General features: G+C 43.9%; 1 protein-coding gene across 2 annotated transcripts in view; it reads right to left on the bottom strand.

Annotated features, from left to right (window-relative positions):
* The window catches only part of LOC126175757 (pyridine nucleotide-disulfide oxidoreductase domain-containing protein 2-like), a 188,603-nt gene that overhangs the window by 101,157 nt on the left and 66,885 nt on the right, over positions 1 to 20,561 (bottom strand). For both annotated transcript variants that reach the window (XM_049922724.1, XM_049922725.1), the window contains exon 6: positions 12,053 to 12,194. In XM_049922724.1, coding sequence (XP_049778681.1) covers positions 12,053 to 12,194 — 142 coding nt within the window. The remainder of the gene's footprint in view (positions 1 to 12,052; positions 12,195 to 20,561) is intronic.

A 20,561-nucleotide genomic window follows, 5' to 3' on the forward strand; every position in this document is an offset into this window, starting at 1 on the left:
GGCAAGGAAAACGTTTCTGAAGAAGAGAAGTAAGGGTCAGAAAGCCATTTCTGAAAGTATTTGTATGGAGTGTAGCCATGTATGGAAGTGAAACATGGATGATAACTAGTTTAGACAAAAAGAGAATAGAAGCTCTTGAAATGTGGTGAAACAGAAGAATGCTGAAGATTAGATGGGTAGATAATGTAACTAATACGGAGGTACTGAGTATAACGGGAGAAGAGGAATTTGTGGCAAAACTTGACTAGAAGAAGGGATTGGTTGGTATGACATGTTCTGAGGCCTCAATGGGTCACCAGTTTAGTATTGGAGGGCAGCATGGAGGGTAAAAACCATACAGGGAAACCAAGAGATGAATACACTAAGCAGATTCAGAAGGATGTAGGTTGCAGTAGCTACTTGGAGATGAAGAAACTTGCGCAGGATAGAGTAGCATGGAGGACTGCATCAAACCAGTCTCTGGACTGAAGACCACCACCACAACAACAACAACAATGTTATTTGCCCTTTTTCTTCCAGTGAATGGTCAAACCACTGGAGATAGTAAAAAAAATACCAGTAAGATACACTTCCACTGTGGGTTTTTTTTTTTTTTTTTTTTTTTTTTTTAAAAAAAATCCACAATCAGTTATTGACACTGTACCCATTCTTTGCTGAGCCCTGACGAGCTGATAGAAAAATTATTGGGAGGGAGGCTATAATTTTTCAAAGTTTTCTTTGGCAAAGGCATCTTTAGAGCTGTGCTTGATGAGGAAGCTAAAAGCCTTCTAGTTATCAATACCCCATATGGTTGTTATGAATACCAGTGATAGCCTTTTGCTGTAGCAAGTGCAACAGTTATTTTTCAATGCTTTTTAGAGCAACTTATTGCATCAGTTCCAGACTGCATAAACTATTTAGATGACACAGTAATGTCTGGTGCCTCTATGAAGGAACATGTGCAGTTCCTTCATGCTCTGTTTTCAATCTTATAGTCTACAGGTTTAACTTGCAATTTGGACAAGACACAGTTTTTTCAACTATCCATTATTTATTTGGGTTTTGAAGTGTTGCTTGCTGCGTACTACCACAAATTCATATTGGATGCTGCTACTGTGAGACAACCACTCCAAGCATTATTACATTAAGGTGTTCCTTCCCATTGGTCCTCAGCTTGTGACTGGGCATTAATGTAGTTGAAATTTTGGCTGCAGTCAGCCTCTTGCTTGGTCCCTCTTCAGCCGGGCCAGCACATGTGTTAGCGATGGACGCGTCTCAGTTTGGCTTTGGTGCCACACTTGCTCATAAGTATGCAAATGGATCTGAACACCCTACTCCATATGCCTCCAGATTTTTGAATTCAGTGCAACAGTATTAATCTCAGATAGAGAAAGAGACTTTTCTGATTATGTATGCTATAAAAAAAAATCACGTTTTTCTATATGGGCCTAAGTTTCAGTTGATGACAAACTCAAACCACTGGCATCTATTTTTGGCTCTTTGGCATCCTTGCCATACAAAGTCACACATTGCTTACAGTGGTGGGCTCTTTTCCTGTTGTGATACAGTTATGAGAAACGTTTTTGACCTATGGCACAATAGGCAAATGCTGACACCTTATTGCATTTGCCGACTGTTCGGGTTCCAAAGTCTGATAAAGAGGAATTACTATGGCTTCATTTAGACATGGAAGCTCAAAATGTTGTTGATGGTTTTCCTATTACTATCACTAAAATTGCAGCCACTGATCCTGTTCTAAGTAAAGTTGTTTCTTTGGTGCAGCATGGGTGACTAGACAAACCTCTGGGCCATGCTTCTGATTCTTTGAGAAATTATTTTACACCATTTGAACCACTGGGGTGCATCATGTACAAAAGCATTAGCATGCAGACTCATTTTTTGTCCAGGCATTGATGGGGAAATAGCACAAGTTCTTGCCACTCATCAGGCACATACACTCATGTGCTTCTTTGTCACCATGGCCAGATCCTCGGCAGCCTTGGGAGCAAATTCATGTAGATTTTGAGAGGCTGTTTTCGAATTTCTACTGACTTGTTGTAACTGATGCTTATTCTAAGTTCCCGTATGTGGTTTGTTGTCTGTCTGCTTCAATGGAAGCAACCATTTCAACTTTGTCAAAAATTATTGCAATGGAAGGCCTTCCATACAAGCTAGTTATAGGTAACAACTCCAGTCCATATCTCAGGAATCTGAAAATCTTTATAAAAAAAGTGGTGTTCGCCATGTAATGGCTCCTCCTTTCCACTCTCAATCAAATGGGGAAGCAAAATAACTAGTATGAACATTTAGGACTCAGATGAAAAAATATGTTTTAGATGTATCACTGGAAGTAGCTTTAAACTGGACACTCAGTTCTTATAGGTTCATCCCTGTTGGTGATAAGAGTCCAGTAGAGTTGTTGTATGGTTGTCAGTACCAGACTCTGCCACATCTGTCTTGGCTGATGCCAAGCCTTCTGCCCAGATATCAGGCCATCTGCTGGAAATGGTGCCGCAACACTTCTATCGTGGCACAGCTGTCTGGGTTCACAGTTATGGCTGCCGGGTAATTGAGAGTACTCATGGCTGTTGCCTCTGTGTCATCCACATGGCTGAGAGGAGAGCATCATGATAGGTAGACCAGCTATGACCTCTGCCACTCCCACACTCTTCGTCCACCTGGCCATCTCCTTCATCATGGCTAATGCCCTTGCCTTCTCCGCTGCCAGTGCTGATATCTTCACAACTATCTCCTCTCATGTATGTGCCCCCTTCAGCTGGGTGGGGGGTGGGGGGGGGGGTGCACAGCAGGACCCCATGTCCCAAGTTGTCACAGCTGGTGCCTCTGCCCCTGCCACCCCCATCGCAGTCCGTGCCAGCTATTCCGCCTCCTTCACCACAACCTCCTTCCATGGAATGTGGACCGTAAGCTGTGTCAGTAATGCCTGTCATACCATATGGCCTCTCACAGGGTGACAGGGGGCCGAACTTGTCTGTGCTGACGCCACTTCCAACCCCACATGCCAGTGGCAGCGTGTCACATGATTCAACAACCTATGCCAACCACAGAAGAAATAGAAATGAGCACATTGTTCACTTTTTTGCAAGGGAAGGAGAGTGCTGTAACTAGCAATTTTGTGTGTGGGGCTCTTCATAGTTGTATGTGATTCAGCCACTAGAGGCCATCTGGCCTGCTAATATGACAGCAGTTGTGTGCCACAGCCTGCCGGCTGCACTCCCCTATTGGCACTAAAGTTTATATAGAACAGAGTGCATGGCTCTCACCCACTCATGTATTGTTAATTGTCTTCCATGTGTGTGTACTGCTTGTGAAATAAATTACAGTGTTCTTGCATTAGAACAGTAGACATCCAGGTTGATAACAGACTGAAGAGGCACCAGCAAATGGTGATAAGTTTAGCAAAAAGCTCAAATCTACCTGCCAAACAATGGAAAAATCCAGGATGGAATGTAACAATATAATGAAAATGATAGTTGCTACTCACTATATAGTGAAGATGCTGAATCGCAGGAAGGCACAACAACAAGACAGTCAGAAAGTTAGCTTTTGGCCAGCAAGGCAGGCCTTTGTCAAAAATAGACAGCACACACACACACACACACACACACACACACACACACACACACACACACACACACACACACACACTCATGCAAATAAAATTCACACAAACGACCGCAGTCCCTGACAGCTGGAGCCAGACTGTGAACAGCAGCACATTATGGGAGAGGCAAATGGGTGGAGGTAAGGAGGAGGCTGGGGCAGGGGAGGGGAGGGATAGCAGGGTAGTGGTGGGGGACTGTAAAGTACTGCTGGGAGCGTGCAAAGGAGGTGGAGAGTAAGACAACTAACAAGGGAATGGTCAGACTTGTCATGTCGAAACCTGTGTTGCTTTTTTTACCACTGTGAGTTAACATTGCAAGAAGTCTGTATGCAGAATTTTGGCTGCTGACATGACCTGGAAGTCTGTAAATAATTTTATGAAGTAAGGCATTATTGTCGCATGGTTTCCGCGCTTATAACTGCCTCTTGTACAACCCTGACCTCTCTAGCTACGTTATACCAACGCCATCTAGGGACAAGGTGGCATTAGCTACGCGCCGCTCTCTTGCCACAGCAGTGAGAGAGCTGATTCCCCCAATTAAAGCGATCATATGACAATTAAGCATTAGTTGACAAATATGAATATGGCTGATATGTTATCTACAACATTCTTTCCAAATAGCTATGAAATAAACACAAATAAATATACGGTTTAGAACACGTCCAAATTTTATTTCTTGTAATTACCGCAAAAATGGGTAATATTGATACAATGTTCAAAAAATAGGTTTTTTGTGCACCAAGAACATACAAACAAAGACGACATATGACAGCCCTGCCAGTCACAGACGTTGTTAGATGTCCGTAGACAAACTGGGCTGGTGTTAGGAATGAATTAGTCATAGTATCAGTATATTTCAAGGAGTGCCACGCATATTTAATCAACTTCTGAAACCGTGGGGAGTAAAATTGATGATGTACTACTGATTGCAGCTTGGGAATATTGTCACGGTGATAGACAGGAAATTGCAGTGATCTGCACACAATACTTTTCTCTGTTATTCTGTAAAATGCCTTCCACTTATGGAAAAATTCTCTGTCTAAGGGTTGAATTACGTTCGTCGTGCCGGGTGGAATCTGAAGTATCTCTACTTCTTTCTCAGGGTGGGCTCGAAATACAGCTTTTAATGAATCAGACCCTTTATGACCTGACCACGAATCTAGAAGAAGAAGAGATTTGTTCCCGCAGAACGGAAGAAAAGCATGACGCATGAAAAGTGTAACGTTTTCATTTCCCATTTTTCCAGACTTCGATGCGTCTACCACAAGATTGTTTGCGTAGAACATTGTTCTTTTGCCACATGGTCCAAAACGTCCAGTTGATTCTTGAAGACACACATATAGTTTAGGCAGCAATGAACCATCCAGACTAATTATGGGTATTATAGTGTATGAAAGGGTGAGTGCAGTCGTGGACTGCGCAATCGCCTCAATATGTTTTTCCCCTTTGAATGACAGTGTTATTTTCGCACACATTTCTTTTTGAAAACTTGACTAATCTGCATTGAACACTAACGATTCACTAAAACTACCAATCTTATTCTTTGCATTCGTAAGAAAAGCTTCTATCATTTCGATTTGTATAACTTCATTTTCTGACCTGTTTCTCGATAAAAATTTTGTTATTTTTCTTGACACAATTTTATGTGATCTTTTCAATGACTAATCCAACTTTGAGAAGCTGTAAATTCTTTAGTGCCTATCGCGTTAGCAATCTCTAACGCCCAATCACGCAAAGTTGTATTGCTGACACTAAATGACTGTTGTCTGGCATTGGTAAATAGCTCAAAAAGTCACGCATTTATCTCCGTCGCAATTTCCAGTCGACTCTTACGTCGTCCAGCGACTTCCATCTATACAATTCATGTTCAGAACGGACAAAGCGATACTTATTTTGAACAGTACTGAGACGTAGGCATTTCTTACCACTTTCGTTCAACCAATACGTCACCGCTTTTTCTTTGTCTGATAAGGTAATTGTAGTTGCTGGCGTTACTTTTGGAGATAATTGATGATGATACATGGCACTATCACTCAAAGAGTCTTCATGAGTGCAACTTTCGTCGGTGTCTTCGCCGTCTGTAGATTCACAGTCTGCAATATCGAGTGTTTCAGTTGTTTCTAGTCACATGTCTGCGCCATTTACATGCCCGTCTAGAAGTTTAACAACCATGTCGTACAACACATAGTCTTCACGCATGTTTTCTGTTGATTGCTTCATTTGGTGTCTGTGGTATATCTCCATGGCAAGCAGCAAAATATTTACAGGGTTCGCCATCACCTGTGAGGGGAGGTTGAATGTTCACCATAAAGTGGCTTGCGGAGTATAGATGAACATGTACAGAACATCTTTCACATCTCTAACCAGTTTCAGGACGGTATGTTTCGAAATACGTACCAGAAATTAAAAGGACGTGCATGCCACAGAAATGAATATTCGCTCCCCTTTCCACCAAAACCGTGCAGCGATATTCCTCTTTAGTGAACGCCGCAATAAGACGGCCGCACTTACCGACCATGCGCACAACGCTCGCGACTCGCCATTTCCAGGGGTGGTCAGCCGTCACTGCAAGCGCCAACCAGGAAACACAGCCATGTTCGTGATTTTTTTTTAGGTGACTTCCAGTTCATGTCAGCAGCTGCAATTTTGCATACGGACCTTTTGCACAGTTAAATAACAGTGCTAAAAAAAGCAATACATGTTTCGGCATGACAAGTCTGACCATTCCCTTGTAAGTGCAGTCAGGAGGTTAGACAGTGGGCAGGGAAGAGAGAGGGGGAGGAAGGGAGGGCGGGAGAGGGTTAGCAGAAAAGGAAAGAAGTAAAAAGACTGGGTGCATTAGTGGAATGAGTGCTGTGTAGTGCTGGAATGGGCATGGGATAGATGGGTAAGGAAAGTGCCTAACGAAGGTTAATCATTGTTCTTTCCCATCTAGCCCATTCCCATTCCAATCACTAACAAAGATTAGTTATTGTCTTTATCCATCTAGCCCATTCCCATTCCAGCACTACACAGTCCTCATTCCACCAATGCACCGTGTCTTTTTTACTTCTCTCTTTCTCCACTACCTCCCACTCTCTTCCACTCTCTGTCTAACCACCTGATTGCACCCAGCTGCCCTACTCTCCACCTTATCCCTGCACACTCCTAGCAGCACTTTCCCGTCCCCCACCCCTACTCTGCTATTCCTCCCCCTCTCCACCCCAGCCTCCTCGTTACCCTCACGTGGTTGTCTCTTCCATAATGTGCTGCTCCCCACAGTCTGGCTCCAACTCCGGAGACTGTGATCAGATGTGTGTGAGTTGTGTTTGCACGTGTGTGTGTGTGTGTGTGTGTGTGTGTGTGTGTGCTGTCTATTTTTGACAAAGGCCTTTCCAACAGTCTTTTTCTATCCTTTTCATTATATTGTCCAACCTACCTACTACGCACTTAGAAATATCTCTCATTATACTGATATATAGGCAGGATTTCTGGCATTATTTGCACTCAATAATATGGCATATTCTTCTTGTAAAATATAGCTAAAAAATGTTTACTCCACAGACATGTACAGTAAGAAGGTTATGTGAAGTTTAGATCCAAACATCTTTCTAAAACTGTTTCAGGGATTATATGTGTCTCATACTTTATTCCAATACATTTACTCCCATATGTTTTTGTTATAAATATTGATGTGAATATAAGAAAAAATATGGGATTCACAACCACAGTACTAAAAGTAGAAATAATTTCCATATAGCCCATTCGTCCCTGTTTGGCCAACAGCCTTGCTTCATTGAATATACGAGTTCCTGTCATATCAACAAAGTTAAACTATGCCAGGCATGGGCAGCAATTGGATGGGTAACCACCTAGGTACATCCTGTGCTGTTGCCAATTTTCCATTTGTCTTTCCAGGAAAGGGGAGGTGGGCTTGTGGCATAAAATTCCTGATCACCAGATTTTGCACCAATTTCCTGGATTAAATTCCAAACTTCCTCACAGTGTCTCACTGAATGAGGGCATATGACTCTGCCAATGGTGAACTATCCATCGATTGGGGATGTCAAGCTTGGTGGTCTCATTGGTGCTATTTGAGAGGAGAAGGCCATGTGTGTGCACTAGGTTTCACCCTCTCCCTTCTGTCATCATTGCACATTGCAAATGTGTCACTACAGTATGTACAAACACTAACACACACACACACACACACACACACACACACACGCGCACACACACAAATTACAGTAACCTACTCAGATCAGATACACAAACCTAGATGCTAGTGTGCACAAGACTTAGGAAAGACCTTTCCAATTAGGTGCCTGATCCTGCCCCTTCGTGGTTTCCAGCCAATCATGCTATATGACTTTACTCTTTTATCCCTGTCTGTGGTTGAAAAATAAGTTACATTCTGATACAAAAATCTTTAAGAAGGTGCCAGGGGATGACACCACATAGAAAATTGTAAATCCCCAAATAATCAAAACAAGAGTATAGCTTATTATCTGCTTGTTCTATAACTTAGCAGAATTTATAGTAACAGTAGACACTAACGTTCACATTAAATGAGTTTTAACTTTACCAGTACCTAGACAGCAGCTAGTAATCTGTGTAAAGTTGCCTGTATGTTGCTGTTGAAATATTAGATAAAAACAGCAATTTTATGATGTTAATGAAAGACCAGTGGGTTTTTCAAAGTAATTATAGGCCATTACAATTGTTGGTATAATACATTAGATAGTGTGAAGGTGACTTTTTTCCCTCACATACTGCTAAAAGAAGACTACAAGGTAAACAAAGTTTACATGATTTTCAAACTGCTGGTGCATGCTGGTTTCCTTCAATCAAAAAATTAGCAAAAATGAAGGTAGACACCATTCACCTGTAATGGATTGATGTGCAGCACATGGACACATTGAATAGCACAGTGGCTTTTGAGCTACAGCTGTGTTTTCAGTTTAAGTACACACAACCTTATAGACATTGAAATACACTTGCTTGTGACTGAAGTGATCCTCACTCTTTATGGGTGGGAGTGCAGGCTAACAGATGTGAGAGGAAGGAAATATGTCTACTTAGAAAGGGTAAAATGTTAGGGCAACAAAAAGATGCATAGGTAATAGGAGGCAGGAGGGATGATAGATGGCTATCAGCAGCAACAGAAATATGAGGTCTGAACAGGTAACAATTACACACACACACACACACACACACACACACACACACACACACACACACACACACACACAGAGAGAGAGAGAGAGAGAGGGGGGGGGGGGGAGGAGGAGGGTATTTGCAGGAGGAAAGGGGGCACAGAAAGAGATATATCACAAGGTCTAGATAGTGGACAAATGGTGTGCAAAATAAGAAGACACAAAAGGGTGAGGTTAGGTGTTTGGAGAGGGTACAAGCTGAGGTTTAGTTTGGGAGGGCTGCAAGAACTAAGCATATACTGGAGGGACAATTGTCACCTGCATAATCCAGAGGAGATGGTCCAGGATGGAAACAAACAAATCACACAAGATAGGTACTGAAGTAGCTTTCAAAGTCAGTGTCGAGGTGTACAACATTTTTAGTGGCTATGTGGTTAGCCTCAGTTTGGTAGCGGTGTATATGATGTGGCTGTTTCATTTATGTTTCTACATTTTGTGAGATAGGAAAATACTGTTACTTCACTGCAGTAGGAAGGGGTTACCTTAAGGTAAGAAATAATTAGAAAATCATGAATAACTGACTGACCATCATTAGTAGATCATGCCATAATAGAACAATCAATAAAGAAATTGAAGACGACACTGATAAATTTAATTTGGGAAATAGGACTAAACCAAATATTGCTTTACTAATGGAAACCAGGTAAGAGAGATAAAAAAACACCTGAAATATTTAATAGCCATATTTCTCCAATAGAAAATTCATGTTCTGACTGCATTAGTATGATGCAGTTCTTAAAAATTATTAGAGAAAGGAAAAGAAAGTGTTATTCATTTAGTGTAGATGATACATTTGATTTGCAGAGAAAACATTATCACTGAAGTTGTTGCATACCAGATAGAACATGTAAGAATATTTCTAGGTCAAAATTTCATAACATCTACCATTATACAGAATAAATATAATAGAGGGAAACATTCCACGTGGGAAAAAATATATCTAAAAAGAAAGATGATGAGACTTACCAAACAAAAGCGCTGGCAGGTCGATAGACACACAAACAAACACAAACATACACACAAAATTCAAGCTTTCACAACAAACGGTTGCTTCGTCAGGAAAGAGGGAAGGAGAGGGAAAGACGAAAGGATGTAGGTTTTAAGGGAGAGGGTAAGGAGTCATTCCAATCCCGGGAATGGAAAGACTTACCTTAGGGGAAAAAAGGACAGGTATACACTCGCACACACACACATATCCATCCGCATATACACAGACACAAGCAGACATTTGTAAAGGCAAAGAGTTTGGTCAGAGATGTCAGTCGAGGCGGAAGTACAGAGGCAAAGATGTTGTTGAAAGACAGGTGAGGTATGAGCGGCGGCAAATTGAAATTAGAAATTAGCGGAGATTGAGGCCTGGCGGATAGCAAGAAGAGAGGATATGCTAAAGAGCAAGTTCCCATCTCCAGAGTTCTGACAGGTTGGTGTTAGTGGGAAGTATCCAGATAACCCGGACGGTGTAACACTGTGCCAAGATGTGCTGGCCGTGCACCAAGGCATGTTTAGCCACAGGGTGATCCTCATTACCAACAAACACTGTCTGCCTGTGTCCATTCATGCGAATGGACAGTTTGTTGCTGGTCATTCCCACATAGAAAGCTTCACAGTGTAGGCAGGTCAGTTGGTAAATCACGTGGGTGCTTTCACACGTGGCTCTGCCTTTGATCGTGTACACCTTCTGGGTTACAGGACTGGAGTAGGTGGTGGTGGGAGGGTGCATGGGACAGGTTTTACACCGGGGGTGGTTACAAGGGTAGGAGCCAGAGGGTGGTTTGGGGATTTCATAGGGATGAACTAAGAAGTTATGAAGGTTAGGTGGACGGCGGAAAGACACTCTAGGTGGAGTGGGGAGGATTTCATGAAGGATGGATCTCATTTCAGGGCAGGATTTGAGGAAGTCATATCCCTGCTGGAGAGCCACATTCAGAATCTGATCCAGTCCCGGAAAGTATACTGTCACAAGTGGGGCACTTTTGGGGTTCTTCTGTGGGAGGTTCCGGGTTTGAGGAGATGAGGAAGTGGCTCTGGTTATTTGCTTCTGTACCAGGTCGGGAGGGTAGTTACGGGATGCGAAAGCTGTTTTCAGGTTGTTGGTGTAATGGTTCAAGGATTCCGGACTGGAGCAGATTCATTTGCCATGAAGACCTAAGCTGTAGGGAAGGGACCGTTTGATGTGGAATGGGTGGCAGTTGTCATAATGGAGGTACTGTTGCTTGTTGGTGGGTTTGATGTGGACGGACATGTGAAGCTGGCCATTGGACAGGTGGAGGTCAACGTCAAGGAAAGTGACATGGGATTTAGAGTAGGACCAGGTGAATCTGATGGAACCAAAGGAGTTGAGGTTGGAGAGGAAATTCTGGAGTTCTTCTTCACTGTGAGTCCAGATCATGAAAATGTCATCAATAAATCTGTACCAAACTTTGGGTTGGCAGGGCTGGGTAACCAAGAAGGCTTCCTCTAAGCGACCCATGAATAGGTTGGCATACGAGGGGGCCATCCTGGTACCCACGGCTGTTCCCTTTAATTGTTGGTATGTCTGGCCTTCGAAAGTGAAGAAGTTGAGGGTCAGGATGAAGCTGGCTAAGGTAATGAGGAAAGAGGTTTTAGGTAGGCTGGCAGATGATCGGCGTGAAAGGAAGTTACACCGTCCGGGTTATCTGGATACTTCCCGCTAACACCAACCTGTCAGAACTCCGGAGATGGGAACTTGCCCTTCAGCATATCCTCTCTTCTCGCTATCCGCCAGGCCTCAATCTCCGCTAATTTCTAATTTAAATTTGCCGCCGCTCATACCTCACCTGTCTTTCAACAACATCTTTGCCTCTGTACTTCCGCCTCGACTGACGTCTCTGCCCAAACTCTTTGCCTTTACAAATGTCTGCTTGTGTCTGTGTATATGCGGATGGATATGTGTGTGTGTGCGAGTGTATACCTGTCCTTTTTTCCCCCTAAGGTAAGTCTTTCCGTTCCCGGGATTGGAATGACTCCTTACCCTCTCCCTTAAAACCCACATCCTTTCGTCTTTCCCTCTCCTTCCCACTTTCCTGATGAAGCAACCGTTTGTAGCAAAAGCTTGAATTTTGTGTGTATGTTTGTGTTTGTTTGTGTATCTATCGACCTGCCAGTGCTTTTGTTTGGTAAGTCTCATCATCTTTCTTTTTAGATATATTATATAGAATAATATAGAAAACTAAAAAAAAAATTGTAAAAGCATTCTAAGAAATTATCAGTGTGTTAATGCACTACATAGTACCTGAGAAGTAAAGATTTCAGCACCATATGACTTCGCTGCAGATGCCAGAGACTCTGAGACAGCTCCCATGCCCCCTCTTGGGTAGCCCCAAGCACCAATTTTCCCATTCACTTGGCCAAGCATGTGATGAATCAAAACATACCTAGCAATAATAAAATGCTTATAATTCATTGCAGGAATAAAATTCAACTGTAAGATGTTCTTGATAAATGGAAAGATATCAGAGACAATTATACATATTTAAGAGATAAGATATAAATAAAAAGCCTTTGAAATTTGAAATCAAGTAAAAAGTATGTTTAGAGAGAAAATGGTTCCATTTAATCAAATATGGGAAGAACAACTAAAATGCAAAATAAATTTTAGACTTTCAGAAAGCTGCTGAAGCATATTTTCTTTTTAAATGCACATGAAATAAATAAATAAAAGATGTTGAAATATATTTAAGATGAAATATATTTTGGTTCTTTCTGAGAGAAGATAAAGATATGTGAGGTGTATGGGAACAATTATGCATTCCATTCATATGTTGTAAAATGTATACCTTTCTCAACTCATAGGTATTTTCTCCTTTTCAGCACTAAGTTTCAGCTTTTAGCAAGTTTTATCTGTTCTAATTTCTCTTTAGCAAGATTCTATATTGAATATTCAAGAGAAATGGATGACTTTTTGTTGTGACTCGCCGATTATTCAAAGTGCCGCCACGCAATTACGCACGTCCTCTACGTGCGACGCTGTCTGCCAGCCATGCAGCAGCTGCGCCACCCAAGCGGCCAGCCGAGCAGTGGCCGCTAGACTGAGACTCAGTGTTTAATCGAATGCCGACTTGTACACAGGTCAACTTACTCAGTGACTTATATGTGTTGTTGTGTTGTCCGAAATATGTGTTAAACTTGAAGATTTAACAATTGGTGACGAGGTAGTGGATTTTTCCTTTTCACCGTTGACTCACAGGGTTCCATGGCTACTGTCGAGCAGCTCTTGCAAAATCTCCTTGAACAACAAATGCTTCTAACAGCGGCGATTCGCGATTTCATCGCAGCGTCAAATGCGGGGCGTTTCTCATCGTTGGCTGTACCTCCTTTTCCACCTTACGACGAGACGGTGGAAGACTGGTCTGATTATGAAAAATGTCTTCCACAGCGCTTCTTGGCATTTCATGTCACGGACGAACAACCATGTAAGTCTCTGTTCCTTTCCTGGATTTCACCTCAAATCTATCGGTTGTTGTCGCAATTGGTTCCTTTGAAGGATCCTGCGTCTTTGTCCTTTGCTGAAATGTGCTCCCTTCTGTCTGTCTATTTTCAAAAGCAAACGCATGTGGTAGCCTCTCGTGTTGCCTTTTATCGTTGTCAAAAACAACCAAATCAGTCCTATCGCGCTTGGGCTGCTGAACTTCACGCCCTCAGTCGAAAGTGTCAATTTGTTACTGACGTTCACAAAGAATCCTATGCCAATTCCATGGTACGGGATGCTATTATCCGGTCGGCGCCCGACAAAGAAGTTCGGCAACGTGCCCTTCAGTTGGCGAATCCGACTCTAGATGAAGTTCTCTCCATTGCGCAGTCTTTTGAAATTTCTCGCGCTGCTGGGGTGCAAATAGAAATGTGGGGCGACGTCGGGGAAATAAAACCTCTGTGCGCTGTTGACGACGCGTGCGGCGTGTCCCCGCCGGCCGACGTGGCCGCAGTATGCTCCCACGCGCAGCCTCGGCCTAGCCGTAAACAACCCACTAAGAAACTGCAGCAAAATTCCCGGCAACTTCCTTCATGTCCGCGGTGTTTTACGAAACATTCACGCGAGGATTGTCCCCAACGTTGGGCTGTGTGTCACAATTGCAAAAAGAAAGGTCATGTGTCTTCCGTTTGTAAATCCGACCGCATAATCGATGTTCATGAACATGACGCTGATTCTGATTCTGTGTTGTCTGTCAATTGCACTTCTTCCCTTTCAGGGAAGTTATTCCTCACTGTCCAAATCCTTGGTCGAGATGTTCGCATGCAAGTGGATACCGGTTCTGCTGCCACTATAATTAATTCTCAGACGTATCTTCAGCTGGGTTCACCACTCCTGTCCCCTGTCACTCGGCAATTACGGATGTACAATAAACAGAAGATTTCTCTCTTGGGACAGTTTAATGCTGAGGTATCTTACAAATCCATCATTCGCACTGTTCCCATATTTGTGGTCGGCCAGAGCAACGCAGAAAATCTTTTTGGTTTCGATGCCTTTCGCGTTTTTGGGTTCTCCATAGATGACTCTGTCAATATTGTCTCTGACGCTATTCCTTATGCTCAACTGGATTCCTTGTCGACGACATTTTCGTCCCTTTTTTCTCCTGGGTTAGGCCGTGCAAACGACTTTGAAGCTCATATCACACTCAAACCCACTGCTCGGCCTAAGTTTTTTCGGGCTCGGCCGATTCGTGTGGCCCTTCATGATCGGGTAAAATGGGAGTTGGATCATCTCACTGCTTCAGGGGTCTTGCTTCCTGTCACTTCCAGTGAGTGGTCCTCTCCTGTCGTTGTAGTTGCTAAGCCCAATGGTGATATTCGTCTCTGTGGCGATTTCAAAGCCACTGTAAGTGCTCAATGCCTCATCGACACTTACCCTATGCCCCGTCCTGAAGAACTGTTCACTAAACTCGCTGGAGGACAGTATTTTTCTAAAATTGACCTATCGGAAGCTTATCATCAACTTCCTCTCGACGCTGCTTCCCGGCAGTTTCTGGTCCTTAACACGCCTTTCGGCCTCTATCAATACCAACGCTTGCCATTCGGGGTTGCTAGCGCCCCTGCTCTCTTTCAGCGATTCTTGGAACAATTATTGCTCCCCGTCCCGGGGTGTATCAATTACATGGACGACATTGTTGTCACTGGCTCCACCACTGAAGAACAACTTCAAAATCTCTGCACACTTTTTCATGTCTTAAAGACTGCCGGTCTTAAGTGTAATCTTCAGAAATCAAAATTTTTCAGGCATCTATCACGTACTTGGAGTTTCAACTCTCTCGGGATGGTATTCGACCGCTTCAACACACTGTTGCTGTGATCGATGCCCTTCCTCGCCCTACATCTGTTAAGGAACTGCAGGCCTTCTTGGGGAAAATCGCATACTATCACAAGTTTTTACCGTCTGCAATGTCGGTGGCTCAGCCGTTGCATCACCTGTTGCATAAAAATGTGCCTTTTCACTGGTCCGCGTCATGTGATGCGGCTTTCCAGAAATTAAAGACTATGCTGAAACAGGCCCCGTGCCTGGCTACTTATCGACCTGGCCAACATCTTGTTCCTGCCACAGACGCCTCTCAATACGGGGTCGGTGCAGTCCTTGCGCACCGTTTTTCTGATGGTTCGGTACAACCCATCGCTTATGCCTCCAAAACGCTCACGGATACCCAACAGAAGTATTCTCAAATTGAGAAAGAAGCTTTGGCCATTATTTATGCTCTTCATAAGTTTGGTGTTTTTCTCTATGGCTCAAAATTTCATCTTGTTACAGATCACAAACCACTTGTTTCCTTGTTTCATCCATCAATGTCACTTCCCGACAAGGCTGCACACCGCCTCCAGCGTTGGGCTCTTTACTTGTCCTGTTTCAATTATGAGATTCATTTCCGGCTAACGGCTCAACATGCGAATGCTGATGCTCTGTCTCGCCTTCCCATGGGTCCTGATCTGACATTCGATAGGGGCGAACTTTTGTGTTTCCACCTGGATGTTGCCGAGCAGCGGGTTGTGGACGGGTTCCCCATCACTGGGGACAGGCTGGCGGCTGCTGACCCTACCCTCTCCCGGGTTTTACACTGTATTCAGAAGGGTTGGCCAGATCGCCCGTCCACTAAGACTTCTGATCCGTTGCGGAACTACTACACTTTGCGCTACCGCCTCACGGCTAGGGATGGTGTTATCCTCCTCTCCACTGACAATGCTTCGCCACGTGTTGTGGTACCTGCGTCTTTGCGTGCTTCAATCTTGCGCCTCCTTCACCAGGGGCACTGGGGTGTGTCTCGCACAAAATCTCTGGCACGCCGTCATGTGTACTGGCCTGGCATCGACTCTGCCTGCGGCCATTGTGCGTCACAGGCTGCTGCCCCAAAGTCATCTTTGTCACCGTGGCCTTTGCCTGAGAAGCCCTGGGAGCGCATTCATGCTGACTTTGTGGGACCCTTTTTAGGTACTTATTGGCCCCTCATAATTGACGCCTACTCTAACTTTCCTTTCATTGTCCGTTGCACGTCACTTACCACCACGGCAACCACCAGTGCTCTCGCCCACATTTTTTTTTGGAAGGCCTCCCCTCTACTCTTGTTACTGATAATGGTCCGCAATTTGCCTCTTCCAACTTTGCGGATTTTTGTGCTCATCACAGCGTTACGCATGTCCTGGCCCCGCCACTCCATCCACAATCCAACGGTGAGGCTGAACGACTGGTCCGCACATTTAAGGCTCAGATGCGGAAACTTCTGACTTTTTCTGCTGCTGATGATGCGCTTCTCCAGTTCCTGGCGTCTTACCGTTTCACGCCGATGGGCGATCGCAGCCCGGCTGAGCTCTTACATGGCCGACAGCCCCGCACGCTACTTCATCTTCTGCGGCCTCCCACCTCATGGCCGTGGGTGCTTTCACTTGGCCGGTTCACCGACGACGACCTCGTCTTGGTACGGGGATATGGCAGGCGGCCAAAATGGACCACGGGCTGCATTTTACGACACCATGGCAGACGCCTGTATGAAATCCAGATGGACACGGGTGTTGCAGTGTGTCATTCAGACCAGCTTCAGCCTCGGGTGCCAGCAACGCCAGCAACGCCTGTTCCAAATGCCGCCACACCACCTTTGGCTCTAACTGATGTTCGGGATCTTGGCATCTCTCAATACTCACAACGCAGCCCTCTCACCATCATCGAGATGCCAGCACCAGAACGGACGCCACCAGGAGACGTGCCCATGCAGGAACCAGAGGACCATCCTCTGTCAGAGTACATCTACTCGCCTCCTCCTCCAACGGACGCCAACACATCGCCCATGTCTCCTGTCATATCAACTGGACTTGCCGCAACGGGCAGATTGGTGCATGGGGCCCCAGCAGATTCGACCCCTACGTCTCCTGTCATCTCGACCCGTTATCATCAGGGACACTTCCGTCCGTACGGGAAGCCTCCTCCTCGAGACTTTACGGCGAGTCAAACAACGCCTATGGACGTTAGCCATCTCCAGGACACCTCCATCAAGACCAGTGCAACGATTTCAAAGGGGGGAAAAGTGTTGTGACTCGCCGATTATTCAAAGTGCCGCCACGCAATTACGCACGTCCTCTACGTGCGGCGCTGTCTGCCAGCCATGCAGCAGCTGCGCCACCTAAGCGGCCAGCCGAGCAGCGACTCAGTGTTTAATCGAATGCCGACTTGTACACAGGTCAACTTACTCAGTGACTTATATGTGTTGTTGTGTTGTCCGAAATATGTGTTAAACTTGAAGATTTAACACTTTTAGCAACAGTTAGTTCAAGTTTTGTGGAATGATAATGAGCATCTGATGTAACTGAAAGAGAGTGCAGACAGTTACAACTGTTAAGAAGGCCCACATGAAGACTGCGTGGCATACAGAGTCATCAAAATGAAAATTTCTTGGTTTCCAGAAGGCTTTCAATGGAGTTCCACAGTTGCACAGCATAAATACTCACAATTTTGAAGTAGTTTTTGCATAAGACATCTTCAAAAGGAAGTGTTTTATCACTTTAGACAAAAAGCCTCCCAGGAGGTGTGTGACTGCCTTTGGCACTAAATGGTAATACATATGTCATGGAGACCAAAATAATTTTTTTATTATATCATGACATGCTTCGGGAGAATTCCATCATCAAATCTGTAGTATTAAACATATAGTACAAGATAAGATATTAAAACGCATACACTGCAACGATGCAGTGAAGTCGAAAAATGTACAAAATCAATACAAAGTATCTTGTCATTTTCTATTCTATTCAATAATACCATCTGTGCCCAAACTCACACAGGCAGGTGACCATGGTACAAGGTAAACAGTTTTGCCAGTAGGTGGCATTAGTGACAGTAGTGCCTATCACATCTGGCATAACCATTATATGAAAAAGCTTATTAAAAATGTACACCTATTATATAACTTACACATGTATGTAGATGATAATAAAGCACTCACACTGTATTATTATTGTATTATTTAACTTACACATGTATATAGATGTTACTGAAGCACTCACATTATACTAATAAGGCCACAGCTGCCACATTCCATACTAAATTTTGAACACAGGAAGCGACAGAAATTGAAAAAGCTCAGAAAATAAATTTCAACAAAAAATCCTAGAAGTAATATATGATCAGATAAAAATTGCAAATAGCTCAATAAATATAAAACTTACAAATGTGGAAGGAATGGGGTGGGGACAATTATTATGATTACAGAGAAACACCATCAATTTATGGTTTAGTGGTAGGTAATGCTTGTAACATGGTCATTACAGATAAACTACAAAAAATGCCAATAATTGCAGATAACTTTTGTAGCATAATTGTAATAACAGATCTTGATGATACAAGCTCACCTACCACTTGGCCTTAAACTAGAGTGGTTCCTTGTAATCATAATAAGTGCCACTGCTTCCTTCCTTCACACTTTTTAGTTTTATTAAATAAAAATTCAGTATCTCAAATGTTATCCTAGGATTTCAGCCTTGTCTGTTTTTGCTATTTGTTCCTCTGCTACCTTCATTATTTTGTTTCTCATCTTCTATTGTAATCCCTTTCCCTGCTTCAGTCACTATTTACCTAATGTCCCCTACCAAATTCTCAAGATCCTCTGGGTGTTTCAACTTATCCAAGTCTGTTTGCATTAATTTCCTATCTTTCGGGAAATTCTTCATATTTAATCTGCAGTACGTGACCAATAAAATATGGTCAGTGTGTGCATCTGCCTGTACATGTTTTGTAGTTTAAAGCTTGGTTCCAAAATTTCTGTTAAATCAGTACATTTATCTTAAATCTTCAAGTGAATCCATGTCCATTCCACATATTCAACCTTCTTTCATGGTTCTTATAACAATGGTAGCAATGATTAAGTAATGGTCTGTGTAAAATTTGACCAGACTGCTACTCCTTTCATACATACCGATGGTCTCTCTGCCCTTGAACACTACCTCTCCCAACGCCCACCTGAAGATCTTCCAAAAACCTTGTTCCTTATCACACTTACCAACTTCATCATCACCCATAATTACTTCACTTTTGAAGGCCAGACCTACAAGCAAATCATGGGAACGGCCATAGTACCAGGATGGCTCCGTCCTATGCCAACCTCTTCATGGGCCGCATGGAGGAGGCTTTCCTGAAGACCCAACAGCTGCTTCCCCTGGCCTGGTATAGGTTTATAGATGACACCTTTGTGGTCTGGACTCATGGTGAGGAAACACTCCTTAATTTCCTCCATAACCTCAACTCCTTTACGAATCTGAATTTCAACTGGTCCTTCTCCAAAACCCAAGCCACCTTCCTGGATGTTGACATTCATCTTGTTGAAGCTCACATCCACACCTCTGTCCATATCAAACCCACAAACAAACAACAGTACCTTCACTTTGATAGCTGCCATCCATTCAACATAAAACGCTCCCTTCCTTACAGCTTAGGTATTTGTGGCAAACGTATCTGCTCCAGTGACAAATCCCTCAACAATTACACCAATAACCTGACCAGTGCTTTCTTCTCCCACAACTATCCTGCAGACCTTGTCCACAAACAGATCTCCAGAGCAATACATTCCTCCCCATCCAACAACAATGTTTCTACCCCCAGACCACACAGAAGCATCCCCCTTGTCACCCAATATTATCCTGGCCTCGAATACATCAACAAATTACTCCACCAGCGATATGACTTTCTCAAGTCAAGCCCTGAAATGAGATCATCCCTTGACAATATACTCCAAACACCACACAGAGTTGCCTTTCGTCGCCCCCCTAACCTCCGTAACATTCTTGTCAAACCCTACAATATTCCCAGACCACCTTCTCTACCCAGCGGTTCCTACCCCTGTAACCGACTCCGCTGCAAAACCTGCCCCATGCATCCCCCCACAACCACCTACTCCAGTCCCACTACTGGTAAAACATACACAATTCAAGGCAGGGCCACATGTGAAACTACACATGTAATTTATCAGCTGCCATGCCTGCACTGCACAGCCTTTTACATCGGTATGACAACAACTAAACTGGCTGAGCGCATGAACGGGCACAGACGAACTGTCCGCCTAGGAGATGTCCAATACCCAGTAGCAGAGCATGCCGTCCAGCATAATTCTAGGGACCTAGGAACCTGCTACAACGTACGTGCCATTTGGCTTCTCCCACCCAACACCAGTCCCTTGGAACTGCGGAGATGCGAACTTGCACTCCAACACATCCTTTCATCCCGTCCTCCCCCTGGACCAAACCTACATTAACCAACCTCACTCCCATTTACTCTTCAGTCT

This window comes from Schistocerca cancellata, chromosome 3 (assembly GCF_023864275.1).
Source record: "Schistocerca cancellata isolate TAMUIC-IGC-003103 chromosome 3, iqSchCanc2.1, whole genome shotgun sequence".
NCBI classification, from domain to species: domain Eukaryota; kingdom Metazoa; phylum Arthropoda; class Insecta; order Orthoptera; family Acrididae; genus Schistocerca; species Schistocerca cancellata.